At 46.5% G+C, this 26,021-nt stretch overlaps 2 protein-coding genes across 2 annotated transcripts in view; one reads left to right on the forward strand and one right to left on the reverse strand.

Moving 5' to 3' along the window:
* Positions 1-4,186, forward strand: part of LOC146178708 (nose resistant to fluoxetine protein 6-like) — a 44,624-nt gene extending 40,438 nt beyond the window's left edge. Inside the window, exon 15 of the mRNA XM_084580015.1 lies at positions 3,974-4,186. Within this exon, the coding sequence (XP_084436141.1) occupies positions 3,974-4,186 (213 nt within the window). The remainder of the gene's footprint in view (positions 1-3,973) is intronic.
* Positions 4,187-18,540: 14,354 nt separating this feature from the next.
* The window catches only part of LOC146178709 (nose resistant to fluoxetine protein 6-like), a 55,395-nt gene continuing 47,914 nt past the window's right edge, over positions 18,541-26,021 (reverse strand). Inside the window, exons 13-15 of the mRNA XM_084580016.1 lie at positions 23,921-24,110; positions 23,607-23,749; positions 18,541-18,761 (exon numbers count right to left, since the gene is read on the reverse strand). Of these exons, the coding sequence (XP_084436142.1) occupies positions 18,654-18,761; positions 23,607-23,749; positions 23,921-24,110 (441 nt within the window). The 3' untranslated portion in view covers positions 18,541-18,653. The remainder of the gene's footprint in view (positions 18,762-23,606; positions 23,750-23,920; positions 24,111-26,021) is intronic.

Genomic DNA, 26,021 nt, shown 5'->3' on the forward strand with positions numbered 1-26,021 from the left:
ACACCTTGTGGCACAAGTGCAACAGTCGACAAGAGTCCTTTTGAATAGCACTCCTGCTACTTGGGACGCGCTGAAAACACGCTGCTGCGATGTTCTTGTGTGTGCGGGAACGTGCGGCGTGTCCGCATTACGACCATGCTGAATGACGTTCTGCGCCATATGCGCATCGTACGTGGCGGTGAAACACTTACGTTCGCGATGCGAGAATATCTCGAGACTGCGTGAGCGTTATCAGTGCATCCTCGAGGACAGTTCACGCGCATCACTCTCCGCGGATCCATCCAACGTGCCACTTGAGGATGGCGCGGACCTCGGACACGCTGGAGCCGCTGGCCAGCGCACTAACAGGCGAACTCGCGTGGAGAGCGTCATGCTTGCGGTCGGTATTACGTCTTCGGAACCCACAGACATCCGCAACTTGTTTAGCGAGCATTTTGCGGCGCGTTTTTCGTAGAAAGGCCTTGACTAGGAGGAAAATTTTCAAGAACCTCTCAGTTCCTTCTGTGGGCCTCTTTTTCAACTTTCAGTCGACGCATGTTCGGCACTTAATGAGCCAGCAACTTTTGAAGAGGTGCGTTTTGCCTTAGGCGCCATGAACCAGTCGACCGCTCCCGGTCTTGACAGGCTGCTAGCAGGTTTTTATTCCACTTTCTTTGGCATTCTCGGTCCTTCTTTACTTAGGCTCGTAAATTGCTTCCTCGAGAGCGGAGCCAAGTCACCCTCGTTCAGCGTAGGCCTTATTGTTCTAAATCCGAAGGAGAGCATGACACCGTCGAGTCCCTCATCGTGGCGATCGATTACCCACCTTAACACCGACTATAAACCCGTTACCACATTGCTCGTCTGTAGGGTGCGAATCTACCTGCATGATTTCGTCAGCCCATACCAGTCCTGCACGGTACCTGGACGATCGGTGTTCGCTTCGCTGACACTGACGAGAGATGTCTTTGAATATGCCTGCGCCAAACGGATCGCTGAAACTCGTTGCCTTGGACCAGGCGAAGGCTTTGGACTGCGTTGAACATGGTTACTTGTTATCGTGCTCCGCTCATTTCGTTCTCCTGACGAATTCGTTCAGCTCCTACGCGGCCTTTACACAGATCTTAGCAGTGAACTAGTACTGAATGGCCAAATTGCCGGCAGCCTTCCCATTACGCGGGGACTGCGTCAGGGGTGCCCGATCTCGCCGGTACTCTTCATACTTTCGTTCGACCCGGTGCTGCGTAGGGTCGCCGCGGACAAGCGTATTCGAGGTTTCCCATCAGTAGGACAGGAAACGGTTGTTGTATCTGCATACACGGACGAATTTCACTCATCGGGAGTGACACTGACAGTTTCATAGTTTTTTTGAACATCTTTTCGGAATACGCAGCTGTATCTGGAGCGTAGCTCAACACGAAGAAAAGTAACACACTCCGCTGCGGTCAGTTCTCGGGCCCTTTATCCGCCACCGTACCACTTGTGGACGAAATGCGTGTTGTTGGCTCGCTGTTTGAGCCAAGCGGGGTTTCTCCTTGTACCTGCAACGTAGTTCTCTCGCGAGCTATGCACGCCCTTTCTGACGACGCAACGCGTTTCAACCTCAAGCACAATGCCAAAGTCAGTGTCGCCAAGACACGAGCGTGCGCTTTCACCCTTTATGTGGCGCGTATCGCGACAATCCCACGACGTGTGTACGAATAGATTCGCGTCCCTTATAGGGACTTTTGTTTGGGATGGCAGGACAGCGCTAGTCGCCTGTCACATCCTACACCTTCCGATGAGCAGAGGAGGCCTTGGCCTGCCATGCATCCCGAGAGCGGCTCGAGTACTCGCGTTAAGGCTTGTTGTAAAATGCTTTTATCAAATTAGTTCACAATGTCGAAGTTATCATCTGCGTAGAAAATCTTTTAATAATGTTAGTTGTTGACGCAAACAGTTTCGCGAAGATTTCTGGGAATATGGGAATATATTCTTTGCTATAGGGGTATCTTGTAAAGTGCGAAACAATATCGTTAATACATATCTTGTCTGAAAATGCACTTGTTCCATATCCCTAGATCCTTTGCACAATCGGGAATGTTTTTGATGAACGGGATCCTTTCACAGTTCAGAAAAATGCACTATACCATTAAACACAAGCGGAAATCATATTGGACAACCTTTCATTTTCCCCCTATTTTCAAACGCGCGCCCTGTCAGTTTGCTATATCGCTTCAGCTATTCGCCACAAGCCAGAACAAATTCTAGAAAGACAACTTTTACTACACGTCGGATGTCAGGGCCATTGGTATTTATATATAATCATGATGATATCTAATAATGTTCAACTGTTACGCGTGTTTCAGAATTCTCAGTGGCGGAGCGGTATTATCGAACCCAACGAGGGAATTGTCCCCTTTCACATACACTATACACGTTGGTTTATAAAATTTTAAACCAGGTACTATGTTCCGTCCCAATAAATTATAGCACTTGTTCTGCTTCTGAAACGGCACCGTTACTTCCACGCAAAGCTGTCGTAATATATTGCTGAATTAGAAATTGCCATTTTTTCTTATTTTCTTACGCCCCTTGTACATATCAAAGCAGCAGCAATAGGAGCACAGTTCTTGCCATTTATCGCCGTTCATGTAATAAGATAAAGCCTAGGCGAAATGCATAATTGTCATCCCGACGATGGGTGTTACGCCACAACCTCTGCCCTGAGTCATATGATTTTCACGCGGCTACAAGAGGCGGCTGTATTGCAGTTAGTGACCATTCGGGGCTATAGTGTTAGCGCAAGATATATGTTGTTGTGAAAAAACAAAACGAGTGTATATACAGGTTGCATGTTTGCTGCCGTCTTAAGCGATTGAGCTCATTTCTTTTGGAAACATAGGCAGGAAACAGTACGGAATAGAACAATACAGGTAAACTCCGCAGCTATTTCTTCCTTACTGCTAATCCCCAATAACAATTATTACGGTTTGCGTAGCTTCTTCTTGTCTTTACCTTAATAGACGAGCTTTGCTTGTTGCAAAAATAATAAATACCGGTCTTGCTGACGTATTGGTGTGTTTTAAAATAGATATTTTTGGATGGGTCGCGGTTTTCTTGATCTCAACAATGAGAATTGTTGGATTTCATACGTTTTCGATATTATATCTGTAGACAACAATCTCAGCATACACACAGCTAGTGAGCGGTTGCACATTGTGATAATGTATGTGAGAAAACAAGTCTTCAGATGGCTTCCACAGCTTGCTATGAGGCAGGGTAATAAGAAACATTTAGCAGATAATCGGAACGGCGGAAGTTAGGCGGGTGTACCGTTTGAAAACTGTGGACGGAAAGGTTGAGATTGTGGTATAGGACAAATAGAACAATACTTGATTGCAATCAGTCCAAAAGATATCATTCTGTGCGCGTTAATCATGGCATTTCTGAGGGTTTGTAGCTTAATGTTACAAGAACACGATGGGTGCTCCGTCCTTGTTGAACGTTTGCTTTCTGATAATCCTTGGAGGACGCCCGTCATTATCGTATGGTACTTTAGTCCCGTGTCCGTTTTAGCTGAACCATATATAAGCAGATTTCACTTCTGAAGTCATCAAAAGTGGAATTTGAGTAGCAGTATATTTTTCTGCCGCCCCCCCCCCCCCCAGAAAGTTAGATCAGAAAGTTAGGTGGGCGGATGAGATTAAGAAGTTCGCAGGGGTCAAGTGGATGCAGCTTGCACAGAACCGGCTTAAGTGGAGAAATATGAGAGAGGCCTTCGCCCTGCAGTGGGTATAATCAGGCTGCTGCTGCTGCTGCTGATGATGATGATGGTGATGATGATGGTGGTGGTGGTGATGATGGTGATGATGATGATTGTAATTTTCTGAGGTTCTTTTCGTTAGTTTAGTTTTACCCTCGCTTTGCGAATGCGGCGTGGTCGACCTTCGACTAGAGAATGCCATTGGGCATCCTGTTTTTCACAAAACTGCGCTCTGCGGTCCCTTTGCAGGTTTCCCTGTTTTTCTCGGTGTCTGTATGGAGCCTGCTGCTTTCGTATATCTCCTACGTGGCGTGCGAGGCACCGACCGCAGCGCTCGACAGGCTCGCCTTTAGCAGATTCAGAAAGAGCGGGAGTGAGCACAAGAACCAGTACACCCTGGAGAACGGCGTCAGCTCTGGACCACATAAGAAGAAAGAGAACGTAACCATTTCCCGCTGCTGACGAAAAGAAAGACGCAACTGACTGTCAGCACAGTGAATGCCACGATGGCCACTCATTTTACAGTGGAATATGTTTTTAGAGAGCAATGCACATGTGGACATCCGATTGGGTTTGAAGTCACCTGATGCCAAAATATTCTGCTCTTACAATGTGCGTTTTTTTTTTTCTGCGAAATGCATGAACCGATGTTTGCTAAAAACAGCGTGCATGACATGGGAGAATAAGGCTGGAAAGCTATCAGCGAACTAGTTTCACTTTTTGTTCTAGCCCGGTATTGATTTTGACGGTAATAAAGTGATTTTCGTATCAATGAAACAACTGATGTTGAGAAACGTATTACGAAATGACTGGCTTCCATTGTTATACCGATTGTTATCTATCAAGTGCACCATCTCGAATATGCCTTCTTAGAATGCTCACACGTATTGCCAAGGCTTCCACCCCCCCCCCCCCCCCCCCACCAAAAATAAAACGGCGCTTATAAACAGTAGTTTAAACTGTTTTCGCATCAAGATCGTAACATTACAACAGGACTGTTGTAGCTTGACCAAACCTAGCTTATAGTCCATGGCCTAAAGAGGTCGTATCAATAATTACATCCAGATTTCATCTTTTGATATTGCAAAACAAAATTTACTCGCTATTTGGTGCTGCTTCAACAAATTAGATGTCCGAAAACACTTTTTGGCGTGGTCAGGCTTGGTTTTTAGAAAACGTACAGCACTGAGACAGTAGCACTCAGTTTGGCAAAATTTGAAACGTGTTAATAATTGGGTCAGAGAAATGGAATTGCGCTCTATCAGTAGAGCCCCGCCGCGGTGGTGCAGTGGTAAGACGCCCGACTACTGGGCTGGAGTACCCGGGTTCGAATCCGACCTCGGCGGCTGCGTTTCGTTGGAGGCGAAACGAAGAGGCTGGTTGGTTGGTTGGTTGGTTTGTGAGGTTTAACGTCCCAAAGCAACTCAGGCTATGAGAGACGCCGTAGTGGAGGACTCCGGAAATTTCGACTACCTGGGGTTCTTTAACGTGCACTGACATCGCACAGCACACGGGCGCCTTGCTTTTCGCCTCCATCGAAAAGCGGCCGCCAAGGCCGGGATTCGATCCCGCGTTCTTGGGAACAGTAGTCGAGCGCCGTAACCACTGCGCCACCCCGGCGGGGTGAAACGAAGAGGCGTGCGCGTGCTATATATATATATATATATATATATATATATATATATACCACCTGGGGATCTTTAACGTGCGCTGACATCGCACGGCACACGGACTCCTCTTCGTTTCGCCTCCAACGAAACGCAGCCGCCGAGGTCGGGTTCGAACCTAAGAAACTACAGAAAAACTAGAATATATATATATATATATATATATATATATATATATATATATACATAGTTTTTCTGTAACTTCTTGTTTTTTCTTGGCACCTCACTCTAACTGTGCCATGTAGCTTCATGGTGTAATAAATAAATAAATAAATAAAATAATTAAACGTGGACATCTCTCTGCACACCACATCTTTATTATTAATTTATTCTCGACCGTTTTATATCGCATTACTTAGTACAGCAAGCGAACGATATCCTAGCTGACACAAAGGCATCCCGGATATGCAAACCTTGTAGCACAAGTGTAACAGTCCACAACAAGAGTTCTTTTGAAGTGCGCTCAAAATATTTCACAGAAGCTCAACATTCACAAATGTCCTACTGAACTATTTTTCGTGAAGAAACCTTAATTCAGCCTGTAAGTGTTTGCCTGACACAAGTCAAGGATTCTAGGACACCTTATTTGCTGGGGTAATGTTAGGGTATTGTGAGATACTGTTATACATATGTTGATGTGCATATCAGAATTTTGTGTGCAAGAATTTTCTGCTCTCCACCACAGCGGTAAACCTACCACAGAAAATTAATGGGCTACGATTTTTGCAATAGTTTTCATTCAACTTGTGGTTTTCACAGCGGTAGAGGCCACCAGCCACCGCGAGCCGCTACCCCGTATTAGCTGTCACCACAAGCGACAATGCAGCGCGCAATCAAACTCCGGAGAGACGGCAGCGCTTCGCTGCGATCACACAAGCCTCCAATTGCATAAAGGAGATGAATATTTAACTCCGTCGTTCAGCGGTACACACACACACACACACACACACACACACACACACACACACACACACACACACACACACACACACACACACACACACACACACACACACACACACACACACACACACACACACACACACACACACACACACACACACACACACACACACACACACACACACACACACACCCTTTCACCCCGTAAGGAAGGCGCGAGGCGCATGAGGAGCAAGGCTCTGCCACGGCCGCTCGAAGTGACGAAGAGGAATGCTTGCCGCTAGCATGCAATAGCGTCCTGTGATCTGGTTCATGGTGAGCGCAGGGTCACTTTCAGATAGAGTACGCGACGAACGCAAGGTACGCTTGTTCGAGACTGCTGAACCTCGGTCAGTAGCCTAAATAGCTGTCACCGCACGCTTACTGAGACTCTGCTGAGCACGCGCAACCTTCTCAGGGAGGAGAGCTATTTACAGCAATGAAACACGCCTCCAAGTTCACGAACAGACCTTTATCAAGCCTGAAATGCTTTAGCTCACGTTAACAGCAACCTGGAATGAAAAAATAATATCCAACATCCCAACAATAATTCTCTTTCATCCGGGCATTAAATCGTGAACTTCAGCGCACAGGCAAGGTTTCATGAGACGATTTTGTTCCGCCTCCCCACGTTTCCACGCTCGCGCGTAGGACATCGCCCGACACCAGCAATCGAGGCTGTAGCCGCTGGAACATCGTTGGGGCATTTGGAACCGTGTCTGGCATAGCGGTCGTCATCAGCGGATAGCGTTTTTGTGTTTAGCAGACAGTTGCATATACGCTCTGGAAGCATTCGAAAGCGCTGCTTCTCTACGCTCTTGTCAGGCTAACGTACCTTCATGGCCACGCATGCATCTAGATGGATCGTTCTTCATTTCAATATCGCCACTACCAGAGCTGCTTACGACGAACAATGAAGCCTGATGAATGGAGTGGTAGGAGGCGTATTGCGTAAAGCGATCGCTTTGCGAGTTACGCGCGCAGGAGTAGACCGCTCGCCCGTTCCAACAACGCCTTGATTATGTGGCCACTCACAAAGGTCCAAGGCCACCACTTACCGTAAAGGCCTACTTAAGGCATCGCAATTGCAGATGATCGCTTCGGCGTGACAAGGGAGACCAGCGATAGACGGTGAGCGTGCTGCCTTGTTGGGCGAAGAAAAGCTGCGTTGTGTACTGTGTACTAAACCCCTTTCTATATTGTGGCTAGTACCATCTACATCTGCAACCAATGTGCCATGCCTGTAAACATTTAGGCATTTAGGCATTCTACTGTCGACTACAGGAGAGGCCGTGGTTTCACTGAGGGCCAACTAGCAGTGTCTACATGCCCACCATCCGCTAAGCGCCGATAATGTTTTAGTGCACATAGCACGAAAACCGATTTCACCGATGTCAGTCCCCCGCCGGGGTGGTGCAGTGGTAAGACGCCCGACTACTGTGCCGGAGTTCCCGGGTTCGAACCCGACCGCGGCGGCTGCGTTTCGATGGAGGCGAAACGGAGAGGCGTCGTGTGCTGTGCGATGTCAGCGCACGTTAAAGATCCCCAGGTGGTCGAAATTACTCCGTAGCCCTCCACTACGGCTCCTCTTTCTCTCTTTCCACTTTCATTCCCACCTTCCTCCCTTCCCTTACGGCGCGGTTCGGGTGTCCACAGAGCAAGTGTGACAGTTACTGCGCCTTTCCCTTCCTGTGAACCAATTATATATATATATGTCAGTCCAAAGTCTCTCTCTCTGTCTCCCTATTTATGGCTATGTAGGCAGCTTAGCATGGACGTGATCTTGTCGGAGCTGTAAACGCGGAACTAGATATCGGAAGAGGACTGGTACCATCAGATAGAACGTCAGGGAAAGGTGTGTGACGAAATATTCGATGTGGGTGAATTAGGTAAATAATTGGGAGCCAAGAGAAATTCCAGCCGACTTTAGGTGTCAAGTCTCGGCTTCCGGTGATGTGTCTCAGAGGTGAGGTGAGGTGATGTGTCCCTTGTTCCTTTGAACGCATCATGTTCACCGGCGTTCTATAATTGGTTTACAGGAAATGAAAGGCGCTGTATCTGTCAGTCGCGGAATGCCGGTGACAAATCTCGCTACAACACGGTAAAGCTTAGGCCTACACATTTCTCCAATGTAGATTGTGCCGTGATATCGGAAAATGTTTTCAGTGTGTAGCTACAATCACAGATTTCGCCGATGACTGTCCGAAGCTTCTCACTCTCTCTATGCGTTGGCTTGAAGTAGAGAACGAAAAGGAGGCCACACACGTCGTGCGGTTTACCGAATCCTACGGCCGGCGTCTGCGTTGATCTATAGAAAAGAAATGAAGCGTCTACGGTGTGTGCAAAATCAGGGGAAGTTAAAGATCCCCGGATGGTCGAAATTACTCCATAGCCCTCAAGTAAGCACCTTTTGATGTCCTTCCGCTTTACCTCCCACCTCCTTGCATTCCCTTGCAGCGCGGTTAAGGCATAATCATACGTACTACCTACCTAAGCGTTTCTCTATGGCTAAGATAGCGACAAAGTATGACAGACCTTTCCTTTTCTATGAGTTAATTTAGAAGTTTACGCGCGCTTCACACGTTTTAGTTAAGGCCAAGGCAGCGCCACCACAGTGCTGCTAGAGAGAGAGCTAGGGCGTGTACAGTTACGGACACCACGGCCCAGGTTACAAAATTTGTGCTATTTCATTTGCACCGAAATATGAAAAATTAAAATGGTTGGTTGGTTTGTGGAGTTTAACGTCCCAAAGCAACTCAGGCTATGAGAGACGCCGTAGTGGAGGACTCCGGAAATTTCGACCACCTGGGGTTCTTTATGCAGTGACATCGCACAGCACACGGGAGCCTTGCTTTTCGCCTCCAACGAAAAAGCTGCCGCCGAGGCCGGGATTCGATCCCACGTCCTTGGGAACAGTAGTCAAGCGCCGTAACCACTGCGCCACCCCGGCGGGGTTTTTAATGGGATCTCAGCATTAAAAAGTAAAGAATAAAATAAGACAATGGCTCCGCCATAATGGCATAGCGAGGGAAGGGAGGAAGGTGGGAATTAAAGTGAAATAGTTGGGCAGTAGTGCAGGTATCCGGGTAATTTCAACAACCTGGGATCTTAACGTGCACTGGCATAGCATAGCAAACGCTTCTCCGTTCCGCCTCCATCGTAACGTAGCCGCCGCAGGCGGCGCAAATCAGCTTTTCAGCCGTCAGTTCTGGCTAAGGTTGAGCCAACCTTATTCTTCCAATGAACGATTCTGGGCTTGCTGTTTCGGAGTCATACTTTATTGGTTATTAAGAAAAACAGCAATGTAAGCCGTACACTTTGATATGCCTTAAGAGCAGAATCTTTGCTTCCCCTACAACGCTTAAAAAATATAGTCATATTGAATGCGCACCTCCCTCGTTCTTTTAAGCTCGTTCTGTTATGTGACATGAAATCAAAATCTAAATAGCTGTTGAAACCGCGAAAGCCATCTACTCACATTTCTTTCTGTCCAGCACGGCATACATTCTCGATGACGTATACCCCACTTTCTGCTCAGGGATTTCAGTTATGTTCTAGACACAATGCGGAAATCAGGAGCCCTGGTCTGGGCACCCCCAATTACCACCCGAAAGAACCTGGAAAGCTAGTGCCATCATTACGCTTAGACGCGTAGGTCACTCTTCACAGAGGCCATGTTGAGGCAACACGAGTCTGGGCCAGAGCGCGAGCCGAATGGATCGAGTTTATATCTCTCCGCAACGGCACCTGACTTGATAGTGTGGTTTATTGCCTTTCCCATCAGGCTTTAAACTTAGCGATCACCTCTCGGTTATGGTTATTCTGCGGGCAGCCACGAGCCGTGCGAACAGCCCCCAAATGTGGCTCATGGATGCAGCAGTACTCCACGACAAACGGTGCATTGCTGATATACGCCCAGAGTTGTGCTTTTCTGTGGCTGCAGTTTAGTGACATAACTCCTGCTACCTGGGGCGCACTGAAAACACGCTGGCCCGGGGAAGGCGCGGCGTGTCTGCACTACGACCGTGCTCAATGACGTTCTGCGCCGTATGCGTATTGTACGTGGAGGCGAAACGCTTACGTTCGCGAAGCGCGAATATCTCTAAACGCTGCGCGAACGCGAAAGTTATCACCGCATCCTCGAGGACAGTTTACGCGCCTCACTCTCCGCGGGTCTATCCAACGTTGTTGTTGCCGCGGCTGTAGGAAGAAGAAAAATAAATGCTCGGGCCCACCACCGGCTCCGCAGCTCAGCCACCCCCGCGGTCTCACACGGACAGAAGAGAGAAAGTAGAGAAGGAAGAAAAAGAATAGGCAGAGAAAAAAGCGCGTCGCAACAACCATCGTCCACCACCCAAGCGGTGGCGGGTGCAATGACGGCCTACAACAAATAAACATTCCGGGGCAGGCTAGCCCCCGCCGCATGCGGCGTTGACCCACCAGTACCAGCCCCGCAAGACCAGGAACAGCCACCCTTTACGCTTTACGCTTAACAGCCACGCTTGAGGATGCTGTGGACCTCGGACACGCTGGAGCCGTTGGTCAGCTCACTAAGAAGCGAACTCGTGTGTAGCGCGTCATGCTTGCGGACTGTACTGCGTCTTCAAAACCCGCGGACAGCTACAACTTGTTTAGCGAGCATTTCGCAGCCCTATTTACGTCGCAAGGCCTCGACCAGGAGGAGGATTTCCAAGAAGCTGTCGGCTCCTTCTGCTAGCCTCTTCCTCAACTTCGAGAAGACGCATGTTCGGCACTTGAGGAGCAGGCAGCTTTTGAGGATGTGCATTTTGCCTTAGGCGCCATGAACCAGTCGACCGCTTCCGGTCCTGACGGACTTGTAGCCGGTTTTTATTCTACTCTTTGACATCCTCGCTCATTCTTTACTTAGGCTCGTAAATTATTTCCTCGAAAGCGGTGCCAAGCCACCCTCTTTCAGTGACGTCCGTATTGTTATAATTCCGAAGAAGGGCATGACTTCGTGGTGTCCATCATCGTGGCGACCGATTACTCTCCTTAACACCGGCTATAAACTCCTAGCCACATTGCTGGTCCGTAGGGTGCGCATCTACCTGCAGGATTTGGTTAGCCCATACCAGTCCTGTGCCGTACTTGGACGATCGGTGTTCGCTTCGCCGACACTGACGAGAGAAGGTTTCGAATACGCCTGTGCCAAACGAATCACTGGAGCTTTCGTTGCCTTGGACCAGGTGAAAGCTTTGTACTGCGTTGAACATGGTTATTTGTTCGCTGTGTTCCGCTCATTCGGTTTTCCTGACGAATTCGTTCAGCTCCTACGCGGCCTTTACACAGACCTTAGCAGCTAACTAGTACTGAATGGCCAAATTGTCGGTTCCTTTCTGATTGCGCGGGGAGTTCGCAAGGGGTGCCCACTCTCGCCGGTACTCCATACTTTCGCTCTACCCGCTGCTCCGCCGGGTCACCGCGGACAGGCGTATTCGAGGGTTTCCATTAGTAGGACAGGAGACTGTCGTTGTATCTCCATACGCGGACGACATTTCACTCTTTGTGCGTGACACTGCAGTTACATTATTTTACTAACATCTATTCAGAGTACGCTGCTGCATATAGAGCGCAGCTCAACACGGAGAAATTAACGCACGTGCTCCGCTTCGGTCAGTTCAGGGGCCCTTTAGCCACCGCCATACCGTTTGCGGACGCAGTGCGCGCACTTGGCGTGCTGTTTGAGCCAATCGGGGTCTCTCCCAGAATCTGGGACGTAGTTCTCTCGCGAGCAACGCACGCCCTTTCAAACACAGCACGTTTCTACCTCACGCTCAATGCTAAAGTCAGTGTCGCCAAGACACGAGCGTACGTTTTCGCCCTTAATGTGGCGCGTATCGCCACAATCCCGTTCCGTGTGGGGAACCGATTTGCATCTCTTATAGGGACATTTGTTTAGGATGGCAGGACAGCGCTAGTCGCCCGTCACATCCTACACCATCCGTAGAGCAGGGGAGGCCATGGCCAGCCGTGCATCTCGAGAGTGGATCGAGTACTCGCGTTAAGGCTGGTGGAGGGGCTAATAACTGATGAGTCAAACTGGTCGTCCGCACATCCTGTACTGTATAAACCCGGCGCGGCGTTTGTTTACGCTTGAACGTTACCTCGGTCCACAAGCGGACAGACCTCAGCCTTTTTACCGCTATGTTGCCGAGACAAAGTCGATTCTCGATACTTACCTGTAAGATGTTAATGTAGGCGACTTACCAGCCATACGCATCAGCGAACTAGTTGCCGTTCGCAGGCTTTCAGCTGATGAGTGACGAGAGACCGCTGTCCCCAAATGGCGAGCGTGGGCAGCTTGTCGGCTGCAAAATGAAGTGCAAGATTTTGACTTGCTTAGAAACTGGCGCGTCCTCCCCACGAGACAGAGCCTTGCCAGATGGGGTATTGTACCCAATGACCAGTGTGCCAACTGCGGAGCTCCCGAAAGCCTCTCGCATGTCTTTTTCGAATGTGTAGTTGAGAGAACAATGTGGCAGCTCACATATAGGATGTTTGACGTCCGGATGAACCCCGGTGTCAAGCGCCGGTGCCACCCTTTCGAACATCTTGCGTTCACTGTGGTTCTGTCTGGACAGTTGGAAACGGAAGCTAGCCGCAGTTTCTGCGGCGCTGGCACACAAGCATCTATGTTTTATGGGGAGCAGACTTGAGATGCCTGTCATACTTTATTAAAAAAACCCACCCTTTCTATTCTTTTCCCTTCTTTGTGGAATCATGTTTTCGAGTTTATTATGTATAAGTACCCTATAGTGTTTTGTATAATGCTTTGATCTGTGAGTAATGTACGTTTTTTATGTATGTACACAATAAATTCTCTTTGTGCGTTAAGAAATGAAATCGGTAATGCTGGTTTGACCAGATTCATGCGCGCCTCACAGAAAAGAGAATAATAATAAAGATGATAATAATAATATTAATGATAATTATAAAAATAATAATAATAATAATAATCTGTTTATTTCCATCAATGATGGAGTGGACTGCGGGTATAAGTCGCTTTAGAAGCAAGCGACTTGACAGAGCCCGCAGCCTCATTTAAAAGGCAAGCATTGATAGAAAAGGAAGCAGACATACTTAGCACTTTACCCTAATGCGAAAATATATGAAAAACTAGAATCATAAATAGAGACAAATCACCTGAAAATTGCTGCTTAGCTATTTAAAAAGGTATAATGAATAAAATGTTCACGTAATACTCGTGCTTGACATGTATGAAAAACAAGACCTAATTTTTGAAAAGAATTCAAAAGTGTTGGCAAGGCAATGTGCGTGATATGTTTTGTGTAGAATAATTTGCTCGCGAAGTGACCTCCTTCCACTGTTCTGTGCATCTTGCGAATAAGAAAGTGTGTTCCTCGTAAGATTAGATAACTTATGAAGAAACTTTAATATTTCTTTTACCTTCTGTTTAAAAGCTTGACTTAATTTCTAGTTATAAAGGTTAAACACGGGTATGATATGTGCTTTCGGAAATAAGTCTATTGTGTGGACATTGTAAGATAAGTTAAATATATCTCGAACAAATGTTTTCTGCAATATATGTATCTTCTATAAATTCGTACGCGAGGTGGTACCCCAAACAAACATACAATAATATAGCGTACTAAAAAAAGAGGATGTTATAAACCAGAACATTTGTTCTGTAGGATAATAGAAGTCTCAGCTGAACCAATATACCAACTACGCGAGATAGCTTGCCCAAAATTTATTCTGTATTCATGTCCCAAGCCATATTATGAGTGAAAATAACTCCAAGTATTTTAAAACTATCTACAACTTCTATATTTTGCTCCAAACTCCAAACTACAACACAATTATTTCTACTGATGAGCCAGTGTTGAACTGAAATCCCGGACTTTTGTTCAGACTATAACACCTAACGTTTCACACTTGACGCAGCAATTAGATAGCCTCTCACTACAGTTTAATATTTGGATATACTAAACAAAAGCAGTGGGGAAATATTTTCTTTTGCTCAAAGGATGACTGTCATGTATTTCTTTCAACTTTCTGTGTCCTGGTCAAAGCCGAAAACCAAGCCTTTCCTCAACCTTTAACTAAACAGGCCTTACGAAAGGGCAGATGGCGAATTCTTGGAAAGGGCTGAAAGTCCAGAAGGAAATTTTAATACATAAATTTGAAGTCATGGCAAGCTAGCATTTGTATAAAACGTTCCAACATAAAAGCAATGAACTACACTATGAAATAACGAAAATGTAAATTGTGTCGAAGGGAAAAGTTGCGTTCCCAGGAATTTCTGGAAGCAGCCGCAAATTATGTCTAGGAGGTGATGGGTGTTTAAAACTGAAAGACGTTTGCCCATTCAGGACAGCTTATTCAAGTGGGCATTACTGCGTTTAACTACAACCACAGAAAAGAGATGTATTTTATCTCTGGAACATTTCGAATTTGTACAAAAGAAACAAAATCACTCTTATTGCGCTGCTAAAGCTAATTCTGTCCAACTCAAACATCACCTACACGATTGTAAGGAACCACAGGCAACGAAAAATGCCACACAGAAAGGAACGCACGTACGCCAGGCTGACTAACAAACGAGCCTTCGGAAAACAGCTACATATATAGTGAAATGAGAGACAGGACGGACACAAACAGGGAGGGGTTGTGTTATGTGTAAGGCAGCAAAAAAAGCAGCGTCGCCACAGAATAAAAAAGTGCAACAAAGAGATAAAACCGCGAAAATACTGAGGAGTAGAGGGCCACTCTGATTGATTGGTTGGTTCACAGGAAGGGAAAGGCGCAGTATCTGTCACACTTGCTCTGTGGACACCTGAACCGCGCCGTAAGGGAAGGGAGGAAGGTAGGAGTGAAAGTGGAAAGAGAGAAAGGGGAGCCGTAGTGGAGGGCTACGGAGTAATTTCGACCACCTGGGGATCTTTAACGTGCGCTGACATCGCACAGCACACGGACGCCACTTCGTTTCGCCTCTATCGAAACGCAGGTTTCTCCTTCTGTGGAAACCTTAATCGTTTTGGTGTGCCATCAAATCCAAACACCAGCGACCGGATTTTCACGTGTTGAGACTATGGTGGTAGTGTAAAACGTTTGTTTCAAAAGGGGATAGAGGTATGTATTAGCCGGATCTAGCATTAGCCCACATCGTGTGGGCAAGCCCACACGATGTGGTATATGTCCGAACACTTCACCGCACAGTGCGGACAACTGCCGGTGAAGGAGGATTTAAAATATTTTAGTGCTGCCAAGCACAGCAGAGGGTTGTATAAAAACGGAGTAGAAACCGCTTTTCCATCTCGGATAGACCTTTACACGGGCGAGGGTAAATGCTATGGCAAGATTGATAGTGAAGAACAATCCTTAAAAAGAATAAGCAGGTTTCAATTCGAGATCCTTATTTAGGTAGTCTAGAGAGGAAGCCCGGCAAGAAAGCATGCGGGTGGCGGCGTTGGCTACCTCATTCCCCTCAATACCTGTTAAATACATGTCAAATACAGTTAAATACATGTCAAAGCAAACAACAGGCGAAGGTAACAAAAGATGTTGAGAGCAAGCGCGAAGGTGGCCACAAGCCAGGCAGAAAATGGCGTTCGCCAAAAATTATAAAATTGACCGAGATATTTAAACTATATATCTGTCAGTGCTACAGACTGGGTGCTGATGCACGTCTCCTTGTGATCAGCAATCGCCACTGTTTCCAAAACTTCGCTTGTTAGCGCATCGTTCCTTTTAGATATGAAAGCAGAATTCTGCAAAAGGAGACTGCATCCGCTTAGCAGAAAATGCTTGCAATGCAGACCCAGGGTGCTTCTGTGAACGGTCTTAACCGACCTCGCGCATTTCATCGCGCGCTCATTGAAGCATATACCGGTCGGGTTAATATATAGTATACCACACGACACAAGAAACTTGTATACTACGCCTATCTCATATGGCGTATATGGCTTTTGACGTCGCTTACCACATTTGGGCTCCGCTACTCCATTGTGCACCTCCGCGCGCATAGGAATGGCTTTCTAAGGTGCGGAAAAGAGAACAGACACATCATACTTGGCAGCAATCTTCTTGAGATTGTGCGCGAGCCCACGCGAGTATGAAATAATGACTTTTAGTTTTCGGGCACATCCTTCCGTTAATTAGCCAGACGTTCGGTTTATGTTTTTGCCTTTGCTCCGCCGCAGCAACTTTTCACACCGAGCAGATAAAATATTTGCGAGATAATGACCTTGTATCAGTCTGGCTGTCTGTGTGGCGAAGCTAGAGGCAACCTAATGTTCGCTAGACCGCTCCAGCGCAATAAAGTGCCGAAGACGTCACAGCTCACTTGACAATATTTGATTGGCAGGATTCGTAAGGAAAGAACTGTTTCTTGGCGCGGCGATCATACTTACAACAAAGGTGGCTAGGGCCGAAACTCAAAACTAGGTCCAAGAACCGGATCCACGGTTAGTAAGGAAGCTCAGATGTGAAGGCCAGATCAGGACAACATGCATGGAAGGTCCCCAAAATGTTGTCTTTGCAGACACTGCCTTCCTCAGCTCACAGAACAAGAGAATCACTGATGTAGTGGAAAATCGCCACCACTCGACTGTTGCAATCTGCATCCTGCACCCTCCTCCCAAAGGCAGCTAAATATACTTTACACAAGAGCGAGGCCACCCAAGAACTGTTGCAGACACCACTTTTCTGGATGAAACACCTACGCTTGCAACAGATTACCGTTGTCGTCAAGTTGGTGCAGAGCAATTCAAGAAGGAATCCAGTGTCATGCCGGCTGTGTTCTGGAAAGCAATAACACCTTGCTCTTCCACCGCTGCCCGGACTTCTAGAAGACAGCTTTCATGGGTATAGAATAAAGCATGCCTTCTATATTGATGGAAAATCCAGATACAAGACCCTCACCATGCTCCCGTAGGAAGCTGGCGACAGGGAATGAGTCGCTGATCTTGAACGGATCTTTCGGCCTTAACTGTGAAAGGTGTTTTGTGAGGAAGGTTCGAACATGACCTTGCCCAGTGCCCCTCACCGAAACTATGGCACGAAACGTTACTGGATTCTTGTTTGTTTTGGCTGTGAAAAACACAGAAAGCGCGCCTTTTTATCTCCGGCAATTTTATAATTTCTTGGCTTAGGCCTTTCTTTAGCTGGCCTGTGGCCACCTTCGCGTTTCCTCTCAGCATCTTTTGTTACCTTCGCTTGTTGTTTACTTTCACGTGTATTTAACTTATGTCTTCCTAGCTTTTAAGAGTGGCCCTTTACACATCCCGTATTTCAGTCATTTTATCACTGTTGTACTTTTTATGCTGAGACGAGACTACTTGTTTGCCTGCATTACAGAGCATGCAACCCCTTCCCGCTTGCTTCCCTCCTCTACCTCATTTCACTATATATGTATCTCTTTTCCATCGATAAAGCTCAGTTGTTAGTCTTGTGCACGTGCGTTCCTTTGTGTGTAGTGTCTTTTATTGGCTCTGGTTTCTTACATTCATGTTCCACCAACTAGCTCAGAAACAAGTCCTTCATCATCTACACGGCTGTTTCGTGCTATTTATCATGTGCATTTTACTTTGTCACACATAAAATTACAGCGAAGATAACGCACAGCCTAACCAGTGTACTAAACGGTGCAGTTTACAAGAGACTTTTCCCCGTATGATTGTAGGAGGATCAGGTTTCTCAGTTGTATTGTGTTATCTCAATTTGTGACAGGAATATTCAAGCTGCTTCTTTTTTAAGTAAGCAACAGCAGTCGGCGTACGTAACACATTCGTGTATTAGAACATATTCCAGTCACCTTACGTGTAGTTAATAAAATTACAAGGGTTCAACGCTGCTTAACCAAATATTGAGCGAAAGCATTAGCTGCGGGTGACCGAGCGTTCCTCTTCTTCTCTTTTTCTTCTTCCTCAGCCCACATATAAAGCCCCGCTTTAACCAACCTATATGAACGTGCCTTAGTGGCCTAGAGGGGTAATGTGAATGCCAGGGTCCTAGCAGGCTGATTCTGACATAACCGTCCGATGTGAAACGAGAGACCTAAGTTGGCAGCTCCTGCCAGCCCGTGTGTCACTTGGGGTGTGACGTCACAACGTCACGTGGGTAACACGTAATTTCGGCCGGGTCACGCGAAGGCTTGGAAGTGCGAGTAGTATTGCTCTCGCAATAAAACAAATTAACTAGAACGCACAATGGAAAGCCGTTTGTTTCACACACCTTTATTACTGCTTCACTTCTAGCAGTCAGTTTAGCGTCAGTGCAATAATATCTCTTGTTTTATTTTCAGCCATGTAGATAATGTCGATGGATGAGCAGAAGAATTATCTGGCGTTGCACAGCCGTTCATTAATTCCTGCGCTCAAAACTGTAAATTCCTTTCTTATGTGGAGCATGCTTCGTGTTTCAGCTTTAAATGAAAAGGCACAGTCCTATGCATGCAAAAGCAAGAAATCAAAATTATTACCTCAATCAGAGAATATTTCTTAAACAGAGCTCATCATAGAGAACAAACACTGATTGCATAGATTTCACAGCTCATGTATTGCATTGAAATGGCAAAATTTAAACTACAAATGCCGGACTTTCCTAGTAACAGCAATGAAAGAAGAAGTAAAATTTAAGAAAGAATGACATTGGACATGGCCTAGGCATTGCTGTTCACTTTACCAAAAAATAAAGCTCAAATTGCTTTCACATAGCTTTCTCATGACAGTGATAATGGCTGCACTCTTAAGATTGTGATCATCTAGCCCCGATTCATCACACAGAACACAATAAATTCCTTCAGTGTGGGTTCAGAAAAATTGCCAACACAAAGCAGCAGAACTCTATCGCACGGAACAGCAACCAGGGGGAGTTCCACAGCAATATCTGCAACAACGGTGATCACTGAATAGGTGGTTGGGGGTACTGTCTTTTGTGTGTGTGTGTGTGTGTGTTCAGCAGTGAGAAAGTGCATCTTCACTATTCTTCTTGTATTCACCCTTCTGCGGGATATTGTGGTCCTTCTTCGGCTCATCTCCAGTCCCTCTAAGCCTGCTAAAAGCGAGACTGTCAAGAGCACTGGTAGGCCCTTCGCAGGCCACGTAGGAGATGTACGAAAGCAGTGTGCTCCAGACAAAGACCGAGAAAAACAGGGACACCTGAAAAGAGTTTCATAAAATCTGTTAATATTTAACAACAGCATTTAGGCGGTCTCTTAAGGAGTTAATTTTTCCAAGTGAGATGTTACTGCACAGAATACCCAGACATATACAGGCTGTTGGCCAAGAACTTACAATCGCATTGCGCATTAAGTTTGTTGCCCACCAGATGGCGAAAACGCCACAGAAGAAAAAATCGAAAGCATCCTAATTTCTACGCATGTTAGGCATACATGGGTAGCCATACAAACAATGACTAGGAGCACCGGCGTAGAGGGAAATAGTGACTGGATGGAATGCACGCATCGGCAATTCTACAGCCTTGCTTCCTGAGGCAGGTATTTGAAGAAGCAGGTGTCCAAGCAAATTTTGAAGATGTATAAATTCATAAGACTCGATATATATCGTTCAGTGAAATATTTTGTGAACGTTGTAGGTGAATTTAGGTGCGTGGCAGAGGGTTCGTAACTAAATCAATTGATGCCGGGGCTGAAAGCATTGATGAGTGGTAGTGTCTTAACATCACATTTGTGCCTCGACGCTTACGCCCATTTTGCCCAGCCGGTTCCAAGAGATCCGTCCTGACGTTTGCCCCGCAAGTCAATGAGGAGGGTCCCCCCCCCATGATCGGCAACAAGAACACTTCCAGGAAGCCACATAAACCCCAGTCACGCCCTAACATAACTAGAACGTTGCCGCGGTTTGGCTAGAAGTCAATCGGGGTGACACGTTTCGCCATTTTAGGTATGGCTGTTTGAGAGTCTTGAATATGACCTTTTTTGTGTGAAAACTTGGATGGCATGCACGCTGGAAGCGGTCTCAATTTTACTGGGGTTAATTGGGTGCCGTCTAATGAGCAGTTGTATGCGTGGCTTAGAGAAGCTTCGGGGCAGGGGGAGGTTTGGATGGTGTAGCTAATAGAATTGTCATCTTAAGTGGCTAGCCGACCAATTACGTCCGACGTCTACGTCACACTTCCAAAGTGTAGTTTATTCGTGCAGTTAAGCTTTCAGAGGTGTCCTTAAATATCATTTGCTGCTGAAATGCGAAAGCGTTCCGAGTTCTGTGACTAGCTCGGTTACGATCTCCTTGTGAATCTCGTTGCTTTTCCGATGTGCTCAAGTTATATTTCTCATTTTATGCCTAGTGTTTTTTCATTTGCTTTTTTGGTCTCTGTAAATAGTTCACTTTATAGTGTTAACTTGTTATTACATTTTCGACATGTTAGGAACTAAGAACTGAGTTTTATAAATTTTTGTCTCGCCTTTTGTGATTATAGAATCATTTCTGGTTACCATATTTTGCGGACAACGTCCGGCCACAAATTTGACGCCTTGTGGGCCATATAATGCTTTCGCCCTAAACACCTTTCTTCACCGCCTTCTCAGCCAACTGGCATGGCGGCAGCTGTGCGCATCTGTTATAACGACGACACCGCCCTTCAGTTATTAAGCTGCGAGTTCTATCTACTGTATCGGTTAGGGCTCCCTACACCCTTGACTTCCCTTCCAACATCATGCGCGCGGGTGAACGATATAGCATCGTGTTTGAGTGCTGTGAGCACGACAAGCGATGATACCTAATCGAAGCATTGCACCATTCTGTCGCCAAGTAGAAATGTCGTGGGTTCTACCTCAATCATGCCTACACAGTTCGCAACAAAAGAATGCCTAATTTTCTTTCTGAAGATTTTGGGGAGACCTCCAAAGAGGGTATTCGTGTTTTTGGGGAAAATGGGCCGACGTTTTTCACGCGCGGGGGATTCAGCACGAAGAGGTAGGTGCCATTTTTGTGATGACTAGCGGACGAGCGCCGACGTATCATTTTAATGCTTACAGCTGTTGCAGCAAGGGAATGAGCTTCGTGCCTTGCAACCGTGCGGGAATTTTCCGTCCCGTGGTATAGTTCAGATCAACAGTCATCCCCTACAGTTTGGTGAATACGTTTTAGATAATGTTACCTTTAGATAGCTGCTGCTTAGAGCGCAGTGTGAGGCGGTTTTTGAGCTAAGGTTTAGAGAATAATTTGCGGAAACGGGTTGTTATATAACGTAATATCTGCAATCACACGTAAGAACTGTTAGTTTGGTCGCACTACATTGCACCGCATGGCCTATGCTCTTGCAGCTACTGCTTTTTGTTTCAGCGTTTCTGCTACGGTGTCGGTTTTCTAAATCACCCACTTTATTAAAATGAAGGGTATCCGAGTATCGAAATTTGATATTATTCTTCCGATTGTGCTTACTAATTTTTATAGCGTCTTGCTAACTGTGCCTCAACCGCATCTATTCTCTCAATGAGGGCTGCTATTTGATATGAGGTCACTTTGTGAAGATTCCTTGAGCAGTTTTGTGAACTTCTCTTTAAGAATATTCTCAAAATTTTGATAGTAACACTTTTTTATTGGTCTCCGGCTTTTCTGTATCGGTCTCCGGGTTTTTCCTTATGTCACTTGAAAGCAATATATTCGTAGGCAAAGAAACTACATGCGACAAAATGCTCCTAGCACACAGTGAGCACAGCAGCAGCAACAAAAACCGGCCATCTCTACGGTAGCAGTAAGTGGGCATGTTCGTACTAACCTGTAAAACAAGGCAGATATACGCAGTGAACTTGTTGCCGGTATTGCTGCTGGCCTGCCCACAACTTTTTTAAAACTATTTGTAAATTATAGGTTCCAAGCAAAGACTTTATATTTGACTCTGATACTCGCGGATCCCGTCGCTGTGGAATTTTTGCATTATGGTATTACCGCTATCATCGCTATTATGCCTACGCTTGTGCACGGGGTTTCGCGTCAGCTTTGGTTCGCCTGCATAATGCAAGTTTAACCTACACTAACGGCGTTTTTTAAGGCAACTGTCAATTTACTGGAAGCGCCTTTATTCAGTTTCAAACGTCGAGGCATTGTGGCGGTGGGCGTACCGTCACTGAGCGGTATATTTACCGCCACGTTCAGTTTTTATTCTGGCCGGCCTGGAATCAAACGTTCTCAGCGTCTTCGTGGCATCACAGGTGAGCCACCGACTTCGTCAAAGGCCCCACAGCCACTAATAAGTGTGTACTGGGCCTTGACTGCTTAAATAATAATTAGCAACGGCATTATATGCTGACGTGCAAATTAAACGCTTTCTCAGCAGAATGTGTGGTATTTATCTTTGGTAAACCTGCCGAGACTTGCATAAGTTCTCTTTTTATACTACTAAGTGCATCCCGTTGTAGCTCTTCCAATAAATAGACATCTTAAGCTCTGCGCGCCTACATTTCTACCCTTTTCCGCCGCTGGTCAAGACTGGACGGGCGCCAGTGCGACTGACTGGAATCTTGTGCCATCTGGAGGCGTCAGAGCAATCTGCGCATGCTCAATGGCAACGCTCGGCACAGTAAATGGTAACGCGGTGTTTATACGCCTAGACTGCTCCTACTGCTCGAGTGTGGTGGCATTATTCAGGCAATCATGATTCAGGAGGAAGCGCGCATGTTACCCAGCATACGCAAAACGTTAATAAGAAAGAGAACGCATCAACGTTAAATCCCAGCGCAAAGGAAGTTAGAACCTACGACAGGATTGATATTAGCCACTTGATATCTCACTTTAGCGATGTAAGGAGATCCCATGCTCTAAATTGTAGTGACAAGCGAGCTATCTGAATACTAATATATTGTAGAAGATTGTTTTAACTTGATAAAGAAATGTTAGCCGCAATATGGGGAAGTATTCATTTCAGCGCCATGAAACATCCTTTTAAAAAATAACGCTGAACTGCGTTGTCTCCTGTAGCATGCAATATGAATTCAGGATTGTTAACGCATAGAACTGGCTGGTCCAAGATTATTTTGCACATTCTAGGATTGCCGCATGACAATCCATCGTCATAATCGATCTCCCCTTCATACAGTAAATGCAAGCTCATTAGCCAATTGGTGGCTACCATCACACTTTTCATCTACTCTGTTATATAGTGTGTTGCACAGACATGTAATGCCCAGACTCAAATTTGCAGCAAGGCTACAACGTGTTGGGCCCTGTCAAGTGTGACTAATCCGACCTGTGCACCTTTGAATAATACTTCTGTCCTTCAGTGAACAGTTGGTCCCGCTAGAGCTATCGGAACGAAAATCTAATTTTTACCTGATTGAAGTGCGACCAGTATATTCGCTCCCTGGATGCGAACAGTATGAGCTCAATTAGTGGTAGATGGATAATGTAGATGCCAAACGATAGCTTGCTCAACGGCACGAAAACATCGTAGGACAGGAATCTGGCAACAATACCTGAAAAGAAAAAGAAACGCAATCACATTGATTTTCAAGATGTCGTATAACGTTGTACTAATACGAATAACATGGGCAGCGAAATATGGGTAGTAGCCCACACGCTTCGTCAAGTTGAATTTATATTGCTTAACCATCCGTTTATATACTGCAACATTCAAGCAGTCTCACCGCCTCGGCCCGTGGAACAGGTAAGCGTGATCCATGCCAGGGACACCGACCACAGGAACTGTCCAAAAAACGCAGCGAGCACATTTCCGGCCACGGTGGTTGGTTGCGGACTGGTGTACCAGGCAAATTTCATGAAGATGCAGCACAGCATGCTTCCAACGGTCATGCACCAACCACCTATCTGTACCGCCTGACCAGAATAAATGAACACCGCAGGGAATAACGAACATTAGTGAGAGGCCCACAGAAGAAGTACGATATTCTGAAATGTGCACCTATGACATGTAAAGAGGTGAATTACTTAGTGTTACTCAGTACTTCGTATGACCGTCTGCCGAAGTTGCGGTCGACTAGCCAGCAGGCATGCGAAACTGGCCAAGATTAAGTCAGCTACTAACTAGCTCTCCGGTCTAGACTAAAAAATAATTGGTGAGAATCCCCTCAGAGAATAAAAAACAGCACGAAAGTGTCGGAATAAAAAAAAGTTTCAGCTGTAGCCTTACCTTACGAAACAAGTAGGCAGGATTCTAACGCAAAACGTTTGCAAGGAGAACATCAAATCAATTTGGTTCGGGAACACGCCACTCCCCATTGATTGGAAGACCACTCGGATCCCTTTCATTCCCAAGCTGGCAAGACCATCAACGCGGACAACCTTTGCCTCATCTCTCTCACGTCCTGTGCGGTCAAACTGTGAGGGGACGATGGTGTGTGAAAGGTTGTCCGAGTTCACGGCAAGTCAACACATCATCGCAGACTCTATGTTCGGATTTCGCCCGCACAAGTCGGCACAGGATGTTCTGCTACAACGTATACGGGAAGGTCTTTACCTGGTCGAATGCCCCCATAGAGCATCGTACTCGCCTTAGACTTCAAGGAAGCCTTCGACAACGTTACTCATGAGGTAATACTCATTCATCTTTCAGACATCGGCTGCAGACGCCACAAGTTTAGATACATTCGACAATTTTTAACAGATCGCCAAACCTAAATTAAAATCCAAGACTCTGAACATGGCCTGTTCCAACTTGAAACCAGAGGAACACCACAGGATGCAGTGCTGTCTCCTCTCTTATTCAATCTGGCTATGATGCACCTGCCGGCTTAATTGGGTGCCGTCGCTAGAGTGCAGCATGCGCTGTATGCTGATGACATCACCCTGTGGGCCAGGCAAGGCTCCCTGGGAGATATTGAGCCCAATCTGCAGCACGCGGCAACCATAGTGAACCGTTGCGCTTGCCGCTAGGGCCTTCAATGCTGCGTTTAAAAATATGAATTTGAACACATACGCCCCTCAAAAAAGGGCATGGCCAAAACTGGACTCTTTGAAGACAGGACCAATTCCTGAACACAAATAAGTCCGGGTACTGGGGCTCTTCATTCATTACCATAGACGGTTGGACACTACCCGGTCCATACTCCGCAAGGTGGGGGACCAGGTGTGCCGCCCGGTTCACTGGGTTTCTAACAAACTTGTGGGGTTGTGGTGCAAAGACGCCTAGCGGCTGGTGCATGCATTTGTATCCAGTCGAGTCCTTTATTAGACTCCTTGCCTTTACCTTCAGAAACAAGACGAGGATGCACTCAAAGTAATCCTGCTCAAAATGTTTACGTGAGCCCTCGACCTCCCCTTGTACACCTCCAACCAACTTCTGTGCCTGGGAATGGTCAACACGTTCCGGGAGATCGAGAAGCTTACTTGGCAAGACACTGTCGGGTCGCAGCCTGTTTGCCCGGCTAGACATCCAACATACCACCCTTATGGAAAAGCGCGCAAGTCTCTCTTTTGAGGAGCGAACGCGCCCTCAACGTGCGCCCTCTTCCTAACAAAATGACACATAAAGACAACAATGGCCGGCGCCTGGGCAGGCGAAAGCCCTGCGCCGCCATTGTGTCAAACCCAGTACTTATTGCGTGGACGCCTCCCCCCCCCCCCCCCCCACCATGGGTGATGGTATACGCAGTAGTCCACCAGTCCAAAACAGTTAACAGGCGTACATTTTGCGCCCACGAGGTAACTTACGCGAAGGCTACTCACAATGATTCCAAAGCTATTATCTCCGACTCGCGTGGGGCCTGTCGAAAAGTCAAGCAAGGTTGG

The sequence above is a fragment of the Amblyomma maculatum genome, chromosome 9 (assembly GCF_055883805.1).
Source record: "Amblyomma maculatum isolate TAMU_Amacu chromosome 9, ASM5588380v1, whole genome shotgun sequence".
Classification (NCBI taxonomy): Eukaryota; Metazoa; Arthropoda; class Arachnida; order Ixodida; family Ixodidae; genus Amblyomma; species Amblyomma maculatum.